This window comes from Choristoneura fumiferana, chromosome 7 (genome assembly GCF_025370935.1).
Source record: "Choristoneura fumiferana chromosome 7, NRCan_CFum_1, whole genome shotgun sequence".
In the NCBI taxonomy this organism is placed as follows: domain Eukaryota; kingdom Metazoa; phylum Arthropoda; class Insecta; order Lepidoptera; family Tortricidae; genus Choristoneura; species Choristoneura fumiferana.
In genome coordinates this window covers 571,026-585,034 of record NC_133478.1, presented here as the reverse complement: position 1 = coordinate 585,034, position 14,009 = coordinate 571,026, and the positions used below count along the sequence as shown (strand labels likewise).

Sequence of the window (14,009 nt, the reverse complement as noted above, 5' to 3'; positions counted from 1 at the left end):
AAAGATTTGACAGATACTAATCTAAGGAACTATGTCCTCACATAGGACAAGGAATATATTAAGAAAACAATATTCAGATTTGTTGGAGTCCGTTGCTACTACTGAAGCATTATCTGAAACACAGTTACACCAATCATGCACATTCGTCTGCTAGAACTAACAAAGAAGTCTCAGAGACAGTTTCTCAAGTCTTCCAATTCTGGATGACATCACAAATATTTTAGAGGACATAAATAGACCCCCTCTTCCGGATTTTGACATCAACACACTGTTGCAAACATCTGCCCATGGAAGCAGCATTCTTTAATTATTATAAAAGATATCAATGTCTCAATGCTAAGAAACGCAATATACTTGTAGACATTATTATAAAACATATATATACATATATAGTGAACAAGTAATAACAAATTCAGTTATAAAGTAGTAGATATTGTAGAACAAAAAAAACTTCACTTTTATTATATTAGCGAAGTTTTATGCTGAATCCTACAAAATATCCTTCTCCAGTTCCTACCGTGTTCCTGTCTCATGCCACCTTTATCCAGTAAACCTGCTTGCCTCTGTAAGTCCGCACTGTCTGCACTCAGTGTCCTATGACTCTTATCTTTCCACTGTTATCCTAGATATGACCAGCCCATATTCTTATTATTCATATTATGCTTGCCTTGAGGTATCCTCCTAGTTAGAATTTAGATCTTTGTATACCTAAGTAAAGTTTAGTTCAGGTTTCAGTCATTCATAATGATACAGTTTTGACAACAGACTGCTATTGCAATACTTGACAACATTTGTTTTTAGGGTTCCGTACCTCAAAAGGAAAAACGGAACCCTTAAAGGATCACTTCACATCACTCGCGCATCAAGGGTTCCGAACAAATTTGTCTTGTCTGTCTGTCCGTCTGTCACAGCCAATTTTCTCCGAAACGAATAAACCAATCAAGTTGAAAATTGGTACACATATGTAAGTCGGGGACCCAAAGACAAAACTTGTAACATAAATTAATGAGTTTTAAACATGAGAGGCCGTTTTGGGAGGTAAATTAGCGTTTAACGTCTGTTTTTTGCCAATTTTTGGTAAAAACAGACTTAAAGAAATATGTTGAAATGTCATAGGCTCATAAGTTTTTCATACTAAAAATAAAAGAGGAAAGATTTGTTTGAGTGATTGTTTGTTTGATTGTTCGTATTGAAATTGGCTGTGGCAGACGGACAGACAGACAAGACAAATTTCTTCGGAACCCTTGATGCGCGAGTCCGACTCGCACTTGACCGGTTTTTCTTATCAGACCCAGGCTCAAGTCCTTAATTATAGTAGTTTTGTACAATGTTTGTATAGTAGTTGTATTTAGATTGTAGTTGCATGTTAGTACATAACTTTGTTTTCGAAATACAAAGTAATTAAAATATTACTTTCATTTTCAGTAAACTAAGAGCAGAGGATTACAACTTGATTGCAGCAAGGATTGTATCTCTCTTTCCAAGCGAAAACATTGGGACTTATTTCATGAGAGCGGTTCCAACTGCAAAGTCTATCAGTGGAAAATATATTCCGGCTAAAGGCAAATTAGTTGATAAAGTTCGGAACCTGCTGTATATATCTGGAGAGAAACACCGGAGGCCAAAATCAACACAGAGAATACCAGAAAATGAGCTGGAGAATGAGCCGAAAAATCTTTCCTTGATGATAGGTTTGTAATTATACTGTATTTATGTTTCCACGGCTAATTCATTGGACCAATTTCGTTGAAATTTTGCACTATTTTTAACTCCCGGCGCAAAAAAGAGGGGTGTTATAAGTTTAACGTGTCTCTGTGTATCTGTCTGTGGTATCTATCTCCCAAACGGATGAACCGATTTTCGTTTTTTTTTTTTTTTGTGTCATAGTTAATTTTATCCCGAGTGTTTGTTACATGTCCTGTGTCACTGATATTTGTATGTATATCACTTTATTGTACAATAATATCTGTGTACAGTCACGGATTTTAATTGTTAGGCCACTGTGAAGTTTTTTAAATTTGCAGTATTATGGCATTCACAAGCATTTACATTTTAGCCAGCTCAATAGTATAGCAAACAACTAAATTAAAATTCCTAAAGTGGCCTAATAATTAAAATCCCTGACTGTACATACCTATTTTTGTTTCAGTCTGTGGTATATATACATATTGGTGTCCTTGACTATAAGATATATATAATTAACTTTTTTTTATACAATAAGGAAAGCAAACAATTAAGTGAATCACCTGATGCTAAGTGATCACTGATCACCGCTGCCCATAGACATCCGCAACCCCAAAGGGATTGCAGATGTGTTGCCAATCTAGACTGCTAAGGTGAAATGCCTCTTGTGCCTATAATTTTTTTTTTTTATTAATATTGTGACTTTAATTCGTTTTTTATTCAGATGCTGCTCACGATGACGACTGTTTGTGGTTGAAAAATAACAATGAGCCATGGGATGAGGTCGTCTTGAGATGGAAAAAAACTAGAAAATACAGGATAGGACAGGAACACATTTTTCCAACAATACACGATTTTTTGGAAAATTGGCCAATATTAAAAGATGCCAAAGGACATGTGCTGGTAATTAAATATTTCTTTTGCTATGCACTATACAAATCATTGAAATTGTTTACATTATTTTTACAGTAAATGTATACTATGTGTGAGAGCCGTAATACTCTGTAATAATAATAGTCTGCAATGTTCCTATCCGAATCTGAGTAATATTTCTCCGACGAAGTAGCAGTACTATTTGTATGATAAATCAGTAGGCTTTTTTTTAATGGCTTTCACCCTTGCTGTTTTGGCAAGGAGTATTTTGCCAATGTCGATGTAGAGACATGACACGCATGAGGAGATAGTCCGGTTTTAATTAAAACTTGTTATTTGGTCAATAATAGAGCCACAGAGTACTTTGTTTTTATTCACGCCGGACTTATTTAATTTTATTGAGATTAAGTGCGCAACCTGTCATGCACATAATACTAACTGCTAACCATATAGATGACTAGTAAATAGATAAGTTATTAACCTTTGCAACGCCACGTCAACTACAAAAGTTGCCACTGACAGTGACACGCCAGGCATCTCTAAGAAGTAACGAGAATGTCAACCTTAAATATGTTAGACTTTGTAGATCTATTTTATCGGTCCCTGTCGTTGAATCAGTGGTGCGGATATATCAGTCATTCATTGGCGTTGAAAGGGTTAAGTACTATAGCTTTTACTTTCGTGAACCATAAGCATTTCAAAGAAGCAAGTGAACCTGCAAGCGTGCCTGCAGGCAAGCAAGTCTAGTTGCTGTCCGTGACTTCATCTGCACACAATTTAATATCACTAATATCCTGATAAAACTATGCAATTTTCCGGGATAAAAAATGTCCTAATATTATTAGGAGTACCATTTTTGGTTTATGAACTATTTATTCAAATGAGTATTGTTTTTCAGATTAATTTGGATTTTGAGGAAATGTATGAAGAACAATCATTAAATTTCTTTAAAAATTGGCACTTTTTCTTTGAAAAGCTCCTGAAGTTGAAACAAGACCAAATTAAAAATGAGACTGGGCTTTCATTATTGGAGACATTGTTTGCTTTAAAAGACGATGGTAAGTATTTAAGTTTATTTTATATATGCACTAGCTTTTATCCACGGCTTCGCTTACGTGTACCATAAGCATTCCAAAGAAGCAATCAATCAAGCCAGAAAGCAAGCAAACCTGCATGCGTGCAAGCAAGCAATTAATGATGATGTTGTTTAACAGTCGGGAACCGGGATAAAAGGTAGTCTATGTCTTTTTACAAGCTTTTTATTAGCTTTACCCCATATAATAAAAGTTTGTTTGTTTGTTTACTTATGTAATAAACACAATAATCTGGTAGTGAATTATTTTTGGTCTGGCCAGGATTGTCTCTGCAGGATACCTCTTCAATGGTGAATGGCATCAACTTGCAGTTTGGTACCTATATAGAGCTCCGTTGACAATGCAAGTTTGATTACCGAATAACCTAGTGGTTAGAGAACCTGACTATAAAGCCTGAGGTTCTTGAGCAGTCAACTGAACAAAAGCTTGTATAATTTTTGTTGACTGTACTTGCATTGTCAACGGAACTCTACACAAGTACCAAATTTCAAGTCTATGCAATTCACCGTTGAAGAGTCCACCAGAAATTCACTACAAGATTATTGTGTTGTCAGAGAATGGTGTTGTTTGCACTTAGTTGTTGTTGTTAGAAACACGCGCTTTTTCACTTGTCTGTCCGTCCATATGTGCACCATTACAGATGCTGGTGGCCCGGCAATGTTACGAATATCGATAGGACTATAAATATATAGCATTGATAGCACAAATTGTGTAATACTATTGACGACTTGCAATAGTATCGATAATATCAATAGCGTATTGTTCATTAAGATTTGATACTTAATATCGATACTATTGGGTAACTTAAGTTTTCTGGAGTGCTCATTATTATATATTTTATTGTTAGCAGACACACAATGGAGTTCAAAACTGTAGCTAGTTTTTTTTATTACTTGCCGTTTTTTAGAAATATTTTTTTGAATGACTGTTTTGACATACCACACGTTTGATCGGATGAATAGAGTTTGCGCCTTTGTCTTCTGTAAAAAAACTAAAAAACGTCGAGTTGACAGCTGACAGTTGTCAAATGCCGCCGTTACCCAACAACAACAAACAAACAAGTGTGTGTGTGTGTTAAGGTATAACAGCGGCATTTGACAACTCACACTCCACTCAGACTGCTCACACTCCAGAAAACTTAAGTTACCCAATTGCCAGTCATCAATAGTATATTATATACATTTTGTGCTTCCTCTCAATTTGCCAATATAGAAACTCATGCAAGAGTTTAAAAATAAACTTTTTTTCGTTTTGGTTTTAGATAAAAAAATTCCAGTACAAATTACATTACTGGGATACCTTATTCCGCCTAAGGGGAGGATATCTCGAAAGATAAAGTTTTCGTCAACGGAGGTGATAGAAAGCCTGATTGTTCGCACAGACGTAAGTTTTGGTTCTCGTTGTTTGTCCCAGTTAAACCTGAAACTACCTAACCTTACTGGCATTAGCCAGTTAAAAAAATTTTTTATTAGTGAAAACTGAAACTGAAAATTATAAAAATTACATCTAATTTCAACACCAAGATGGCGGACATTTATATTTTCTTAAAAATCGATATGGCTCCACACGCACAGAGAGCGGTAGCGGGGTGGCGCGGCGCGGTGGCGGTATTGGTTACAATATTCGATTGCCTCTTTCATACAAGTTCGAATATTAACACCGAAACCGCCACGTGCCGCCCTGCTACCGCTATCTGTGCGTATGGAGCTTAAACCCTAAGGTAGTACGTTTCTGAACCCAACCCAATTTTTGACAACCATTGAATAAATACTTACTAAATTTACTTAATAAATTTGTGCATGTGACTAATCAGCTTATTTTGTTTTAGGACGCCGGAAACATCGACACAATTATCAAAAAAAAAAAAGAAAAATCTGCATCGCGAGTATTACAGTCCGTCCAGCCCTATATCCTTGTGCTCGGAAAGTTGCACGACTTTTCGGCACTTTACATTGTCATTGACGATGTAAAATACTCCTTTGAGTCTGCAGCTAAGGCTTTCGACGTACTGTTTAAAATTTACCACGTGCTACATGCGAAATACCCAGATGCTGCGAATTACTTATATCTCGTAATACAAAAAAAGGTATATGACATTAATACTCAATATGACACAGTTCCGCCACACATAATAGAAATTTTAAACCTGAGCTAAGTCAAAACTTTATACATGTAACCAAAAACCTTTTTTTAGTGCAATATTGCGGTACAAACATTCATAAATAACATATGCCCTTAACGTGAAATCTAACTTCTTGAAATAAACAAAATTAAAGCAGGAACCTACGTTGCTTATAATTTATTATCGTACCTTATTATTTATCAATATGTTGTGTCCTGAGTGTCAGAAAAGTTTTATAAATTTTAAAAAGTATATATTACATTTAGACATATCGCATAAAATAACCGACTATTTTTTATGCCCTGTCGCTAATTGCACCCGAACTTACGACACAAAGTATTCCCTAAAAGATCATATGACTGTTTTTCACAAATTATTTACGGAACGAAAACTCGATAGTAATGAAATAGATGCATGTGGATCCATAGAATCTCATAGTTTGAATATGACGGAGCAAGCATATTGTGAACCTAATACAGACGATACGGTTTTATCCACAAATACAAAGCCAATTGATGATTGTGATTATAATTTAGAAGACGAGTTAAATCAATTTCAGAGGGGTCTTAACTCCAATGTTATTGATTTTATAATAAAGCTCTACAGTACGCTTAATTTTCCTCGGAGTAAAGTAAAAAAGTTACTAGAAAGCGTTAAATCATTGCTTGCAAATATTATGTTTCCAGTTAAGGAAATAACTAAAGTCTTGGAAAGCAAAGATAAATTTGATAAAATCGGTTTTAAAACTATGAATCGTGTTTTTGATATGATTGAGAACTGTTTTGACCCATTCGACACAGAACATAAAATCTTAAATTACTTTACTGCGGTTGAAAAATTTGTGCCACCCGAAAAAACTAAAATTGGTGAGTCTAAAGCACCTAAAAGGAAATGTACTATCTTAATGCAACTAAAAGACGAATTTGTGTATCTCATGCCTTTAAAGAAAACGTTGAAATTGTTTTTGGAACTGCCTAACGTTTTAAATACCATATTAGAGTATCAAAGAAACATTAATATTGACGACGGAGTATTACGTAATGTAGTAAATGGAACCCTATGGAAAACGCAAACCGAAAATGTTACTGGTATAGTAATTCCTCTGTATGTGTTCTACGACGATTTTGAAAGCGGTAACCCTTTAGGTAGTCACGCGGGTAAACATAAAATTGGTGCAGTATATTCATGTATAGGAACTGTTCCTCCACAATATGCAAGTAGGCTGGAAAATGTATTCTTGACATTACTTTTCTACTCAAATCAACGATCCAAGTTTGGCAATCAAAAAGTTTTTACACCATTACTCTCTGAGCTTAAGTTTCTTGAAACAACTGGCCTCAATATTAGTCATGATAACAGAGAACTAAATATTAAATTTACGTTGATCGTTTTATGTGGTGACAATCTGGGACTTAATTCAATTTTGGGCTGCGTAGAAAGTTTCTCGGCAAATGTGTATTGCAGAGTTTGTACAATGGAAAAAAGGGAATGTCAAACTGCAGTTATTGAAAAACAAGAAAAAATGCGTAAACAACAGAATTACAATTATTATTTAGAAAACAATGTCGGTCTGAAAGAAAACTGTATATGGCATACTTTACGACGTTTTCACATATGTGACAACACTAGTGTCGATGTAATGCATGACCTTTGCGAGGGAGTTCACAGATACAGCATGGCATGTATAATTCAATCATTAATAAGGAAAAAATATTTTACTCTAGAACAACTAAACGCCAGAATTCGATATTTTAACTACAGCAAAATGGAAAATAATCATCCCCCAGCAATCACTAAACAACATTTAAATAACGGTTCAATTATTATTTCCGCTTCCGAAATGTTATGCTTGGTGAGAAATTTTCGTTACATAATTGGTGACTTAGTCCTTGAAAACGATGAAATATGGGATTATTATTTAATTTTACTAGAGTTAACTGAAACATTAACAAGTCAAATAATTCCCACTCAACATATAGAAAACTTAGAAGAACTTATCAAAGAACACCATGAAATGTATATGGAATTATTTCAGACTCACTTGAAGCCAAAATATCACTTCTTGTTGCACTATCCGTCCATAATCAAAAAATGTGGTCCACCTATATTTTACTCGGCATTTAAATTTGAAGCAAAACATAAAGATCTAAAACGTGTGTCACAGTCAATAACAAGTCGCAAAAATTTATGTTATTCTATTGGATTACGTTGTGAACTGAAAAATTGTTCGAGATATCTATCTAATAAAGGTTTTGAAGACAATATTAAGTTCAGTAAACAAAGTCACCTAAACATTCCCATGGGGTTGGAAAATGATTATTTTTCAGTTTCAACATATGAAATTAACGGCATAATCTACGACACTAGAAGTGTTCTGCTTTATGAATGTGTGAATGATGAACCAGATTTTAGAATTATACGCAATATATTAGTAAGTAACACTGATTTCAAGTCGATGTCGTTGTCATGCAATAGGTTACGAATTTGTGGGTATGGTGAACATTTTAAAGCATATCTTGTCGAAAATAGTGCAGATTCTAATTGTGACTTGATACCCCTCACAGCTTTTTGCGACCAGCTGCCTATGCAGCTTCGTTCAGCTAGTGGAACGTTGTTATATTTCATTTTATAAATAATCTTTTCCTGACTGCTTCTAATGTAGATGATTATTTTTTATTAGTTATAAAATTAAATATAATTCAAATAAATAAAGGAAGAATAGTGAACAATAAATGAAAAATGCAATTTTGTATATTTCAAGAAGTAACATTTTATTTAAACGGTGACACACCATAGTGTATAAGAATTGCCTGTTGTGTCATCACAAATCTATTGCGTAGGCTATAATATGGTTACCTATCACAACCTCGAAAAAATTTAATTCCGAATGATTAAAATCCAAAATTGTATTTTTCCGGATGCATTTTATTCTGGAACTGTAAATATTTCAGGATTTTTATATAACAACCCTAACCTAACCTAAAGGGTTCTACACGATGGTCCTGAAATAAATCCTGAAATATTTACAGTTTCAGAAAAAAAATGCATTCGGACAAATGAGGTTTTGAATTTTAATCATTCGGAATTTTAATTTTTCGAGGTTGTGATAATATGTAATTTTAATGTATATGATTGTTTTTCGTATACTGCTCAAAATAATATAAGCCACCTGCATATTTCTGGTTTATTGTATGACTGATTTCATATTAATCCAAATAAGTGAAACAATTGACAAATTAATTAAATGTTTGCTAGCTTAATTAACTACACAATTTATTTTTAAATAAGTTTATTACTGTTTAATATAAATTTCACGTAACGACCAAATTACTGGTGGCTCTTATTTTCTTTTGAGTAGTATACGACTATAATAAATACATCTATTACTTTATCAATAGTGAATAAAAAATTAAAAATTCATTTTTTTTACAAATAAAATTTTATTTCAACGATGGCATTCACAATGCTGTAAAGAATTGCCTGTTGTGTCACCGCAAATCTATTGTGTAGGGTATAGGGTGTAATGTTGTATAAAACTAAAGGGGCGATCACTACTACATTTACATTTTATTGTTCGCAGAATTACCTAGTATGTCTATAAGGTGAGTCTTGTGATTAGAACTATCTGGTTATTTACAACCAACCTATATAACTCCTTCTAGGGTCACTGTTCTGAACAAAGACAGGCGTGATACTGTTCTTCATAGAGTAATATCGCACCTGTTATTGTTCAAAATAGTGATCCCTAGAGGGAGTTATTTAAGTTACTTGCAATTACAAGACTCCTCATTTTCTTTTTTTGGTCCGAGGCTAAAGTTAGTTTGTATTTTAATTCTTAATCACCAGTGACTTATTAATAATTATTAATACTTAAGTAAATCATAATCATGTTGATGTAAATTAAACCACTAAAGAAATATTTTTTGTCAAGTCAGTAATAGAAGTCGATGAGCCGTTGTGGAGCTCAAAATGGTCTATCTACACACGACTATTATATACTGCCAAGGAAAAGAGAGCGTGAGGATTATTTTGAGCTCCACATACTTTTATTCACTTCTGCTACTGAATGTACCTAGTGATGATGGTTGCACGTTGTTTTGTAGACAGATTTTTCACATAATTTCATTTTATAGAAATTAATTCCCATATTCTCATTTCATAGAATGATCAATTCAAATACTATCTTGAATCGTATGCAAACGTTTCATAGATGTTTCATTTCATAGAAAGCTATTTTCTGGGTTATTTTCTTAACTTTTTGATTGAAATATAAATCTAACCTAACCTATTTAACTATCAATAAATTTATCCTGAAATGTGAAAATAGCTTTCTATGAAATGAAACATCTATGAAACGTTTGTATATGATTCAAGATGGTATGTGAATTGATCATTCTATGAAATGAGAATATGGGAATTAATTTCTATAAAATTAAATTATGTGAAAAATCTGTCTGTATATAAAACAAGGGGACACCAGTGATGATAAGTACATGGAAGGAAAATTTATGTATAATTTTTGTCATTTTCATAATCATTAATTAGTGATCATAGGTTAGTGATTGTTTTTCGTATAATAAATACATCTATTACTTTCTCTATTACGTATTTCGTTTATTTTTGTCAGTGTCCAACGTCACAGTTTTTTTGTGTAATTCTGGATAGTTTTCTAAAAACTAAACGTGTATTTAGCTAATTAAACAATATGTAGGCAAAGGCAGGAATTTATTCGGTACAATTATGTTTATATGAAAGGCTTATCCAGATTTCGCTTATTGCCAATGAGAATATAATTAATAAAAAGTTTAGTTGCGCTATTATTAATATTGCTGGTGTGGAAGATCAGTAATACTAATAATTGCAACAACCTCATTTAATTTTGCAGTTAGGCCACATACACCTGTAAGTTTTAGTAAAGTAAGCAGCTTCCGTAACGAAATTACGACAAATTTACTAGTGTTAACGCCTTTGTAAGTAGCTTACCGTAATTTTTCAACTTACGTGAGTAGTGAAAGTTTACGGTAAGCTACTTACAAAGGCATTTACTTTAGTAAATTAAATTTGTCATAAGTTCATTACGGATGCTGCTTACGTTACTAAAACTTACAGGTGTAAAGGCAGTCTGTATTGACTTACTGTTTCTCGATTCAAATATTTCCAGAATTACAGGAAAAAATCGAACCTCTCCCAACAAGTAACAATGGACTTGAAGCAAGACATAAATATATCTTACTTCAAAAAACAATGGACTTGAAGCAAGATATAAATATATCTTACTTCAAAAATGAATGGACTTGAAGCAAGACATAAATATATCTTACTTCAAAAAACAATGGACTTGAAGCAAGATATAAATATATCTTACTTCAAAAATTAATGGACTTGAAGCAAGACATAAATATATCTTACTTCAAAAAACAATGGACTTGAAGCAAGACATAGATATATCTTACTACAATAAACAATGGACTTGAAGCAAGAGAAATAAAAATATATTCAAAATACAATACTCTCTACTCAAGATAACAATGAAATCAAACCAAAAGATTCCATTACTTGGATAAAGATTCAAGTATTAAACCAAAACATTTACTGACTTCAATAAAAAGTTTAAACTATTTATTTCAAGTAATATTCTTTCTTGGTTTAATAAGAAAGATGTTTTGATTAGAGATTGAATATTTATAAATTTAAAAGATAATTGTTTTGGTTCAAGAAATTTTACTTCTCACATTAAGAAATTATCATCTTTAAAGTCATTGGGTGAATATCAAACCAAGAATTAAAGTTACTTGGTACAAGTTAAAGTAAAGTTCAGTTTGATACTCACTGTTTCACATTAAGAAACAACAATTTAATTCCAAGTACTGGAAGTCATTACTTTGAGACTGATTGTTTCAATTCAAGAGTTTTAATTCTCACATTAAGAAATATCATCTTTAAAGTAATTGGGTGAATATAAAACCAAGAACTAAAGTTACTTGATATAAGTAACACTGTTTCACATTAAGAAACAACAATTTAATTCCAAGTACTGTTAGTCATTATTTCGAGACTGACAAATTCTTATTATGAGTAATATAACTATAATGCAATTAAGAGACAATACTTCTTTGTGTTAAGAATTTGTGAATTTGTTTCTGAATAACAATTTTCATGAAACAAAACAGTCTCACTCTTGGAATAAACATTATTTTTTTTAAAAAAAGAGTGTTTTATGACTTGCAAAAAGAGATTTAATAGTTGGAGGAAGTAATAAACTTCGAAACATTTTATGTCTTATTACAAGCAATTTGTGTCTTCCTGATATAGAAAACAGGATATGTCTTGAACGAAATAGGTTTATTTGGTTGAAGAGATCTTTTTTTCTGTGTACTTGTCCGAGCAAGCGTAAATCAATTAAACATAAAATCGTTGTATTGTGTTGCCGTGTGCAACTGTACAGCTTCTCTGGTGTACGGGCCGTCTGAAAAAAGACTCTGTTTAGAAGTTTTTGAAATTACGATGTGAAAAAGTGTCACAGGTGAAAGTAGCCATAAAACATTCGGTCAATGAGGGCTAAAAGACAGGTGAATGTCGCTAGATGGTGTTAGTATCGTGAGGTGTTTTGACGTTACGGTCTTGCTTGCAATAGTTGCAATTGGCTAATAACTAAGGCAGTTGTCTCACCGCCGGCGAGGAAACGATTGGCTATCGACTATTTTCTCGCTCAAGAAACGAACAAAAGATATAAGATCCTGTGTGAGTAAAAGAGACATATATATTAATAGTTGATCACTGGCGGTTCACACTGCCGGCGAGAACTCGCTCTTACATCTTTTGTCGCAGCGACAAGAGCTATAAAACTCGCTGAGCAATAAAACTAGCTCAGCGATACTCGCTCAGCGCTGTTAGCTTGGCGGCCGCCCGGCTCGAGCGAGTGGAGCGAGTAATCGCCCGTCGTGCTCGAACACTCGCTTTTCACTGCTCGCCCACTCGTTTCTAGTTACTCGCTCTGCTCGCTTCTCGCTCATCGTCGGCGGTGGGACAAGTGCCTAAATGAGCCAATTGCAAGCAAGACCGCGCAACGTGAGAAATACCTCGCGATACTAAAGGTAAACGTCCACTTGTCGGTATCGTACGCATCGGACGCATCGCACGCAACGGATCGTAGTATTCTTTGTATAGAAACTCATATAAGTGCGTCCACCTGTCCGCATCGTAAGCAACGCACATATCTATACAAAGCAACAAATCCGATACGTCCGAAGCGTACGATGCGGATAACTGTGTGGTGTGTCGCGTAGTTCTGTATCGGATGCCAACCTGGATCCACGTAATATCAGCATCGAGCCACCTTTAGTGCTCCTGTGCTGAGTGGACTCCTTTTTCGCATTAGTATTTTACCTTTAATTTATCATTTTTTTTTCATCTTAGCATGAACATGTCTGTACCTAATTCTTACTTATGCGAAATAAAGATTTATTATTATTTATTATTATTATTATTAAGTGGACGCCTACCTTAAAGGGGCGGCCACGCCGCTGCTTAAAAAACGGTGACGGTACGGAATCGCAGTGACGCATCGTATGCGCATCGTTTTCATCACACGCTCTCAACACCGCTGCTTAAAATACGGATTACGTGCCGTAAACGTCAGGACTTTAGCGAACAAAACTCGAGACGTTTGCGGCACGTCACTGTGATTCCGCACCGTTTGCGTATTTTAAGCAGCGGTCTGGAGAGCATGCAAAACAAAATACGACAAAAAGTTGGAAACCCTCGATATTGTCATTTCAAAATTCAATATCAGAAAAACGACTGAACCGATTTTGATAAAACATGTCTAAGAACCATCGCTAGAAAACCTACTTTCAAATAAAAGAAACCGCATTCAAATCGGTTCGCCCGTTTAAGAGCTACGGTGCCACAGACAGACAGACAGACACACAGACCCACATAGCGGTCAAACTTATAACACCCCTCTTTTTGCGTCGGGGGTTAAAAACTGTGCGCATACTATGCGTCACTGCGATTCCGTACCGTCACCGTTTTTTAAGCAGCGGTATGGCCGCTCCTTAACGCCATCTAGCGATATTTCCCCTGTCTTTTAGCCCTCATTGCGTGTTGGGCCAAGCGCATTTAACTGCCTTCCGTACGGTCAAGTATCATGAGCCACCATGGAACTTTTTCAAAGGAAAAGATATCACGATTTTCATTATTTATTAATGCGATGTTACTGTGACGTTTACTGTGAA

The 14,009-nt window shown here is 34.3% G+C and overlaps 3 protein-coding genes across 4 annotated transcripts in view; 2 read left to right on the top strand and 1 right to left on the bottom strand.

The window, feature by feature from the left end:
• The window catches only part of LOC141429870 (uncharacterized), a 9,118-nt gene extending 8,567 nt beyond the window's left edge, over positions 1–551 (top strand). Inside the window, exon 7 of the mRNA XM_074090430.1 lies at positions 511–551. Coding sequence (XP_073946531.1) covers positions 511–551 — 41 coding nt within the window. The remainder of the gene's footprint in view (positions 1–510) is intronic.
• Positions 552–1,154: 603 nt separating this feature from the next.
• On the top strand, positions 1,155–8,384 carry LOC141429462 (uncharacterized). The gene is made up of 5 exons (XM_074089769.1): positions 1,155–1,691; positions 2,408–2,586; positions 3,455–3,614; positions 4,912–5,033; positions 5,479–8,384. The coding sequence occupies exons 1-5, from the start codon at positions 1,508–1,510 to the stop codon at positions 5,803–5,805; spliced, it is 972 nt and encodes a 323-aa protein (XP_073945870.1). The 5' UTR covers positions 1,155–1,507; the 3' UTR covers positions 5,806–8,384.
• Positions 8,385–12,161: 3,777 nt separating this feature from the next.
• The window catches only part of LOC141429464 (xanthine dehydrogenase-like), a 57,227-nt gene continuing 55,379 nt past the window's right edge, over positions 12,162–14,009 (bottom strand). For both annotated transcript variants that reach the window (XM_074089770.1, XM_074089771.1), the window contains exon 18: positions 12,162–12,238. In XM_074089770.1, the coding sequence (XP_073945871.1) occupies positions 12,168–12,238 (71 nt within the window). In that variant the 3' untranslated portion in view covers positions 12,162–12,167. The remainder of the gene's footprint in view (positions 12,239–14,009) is intronic.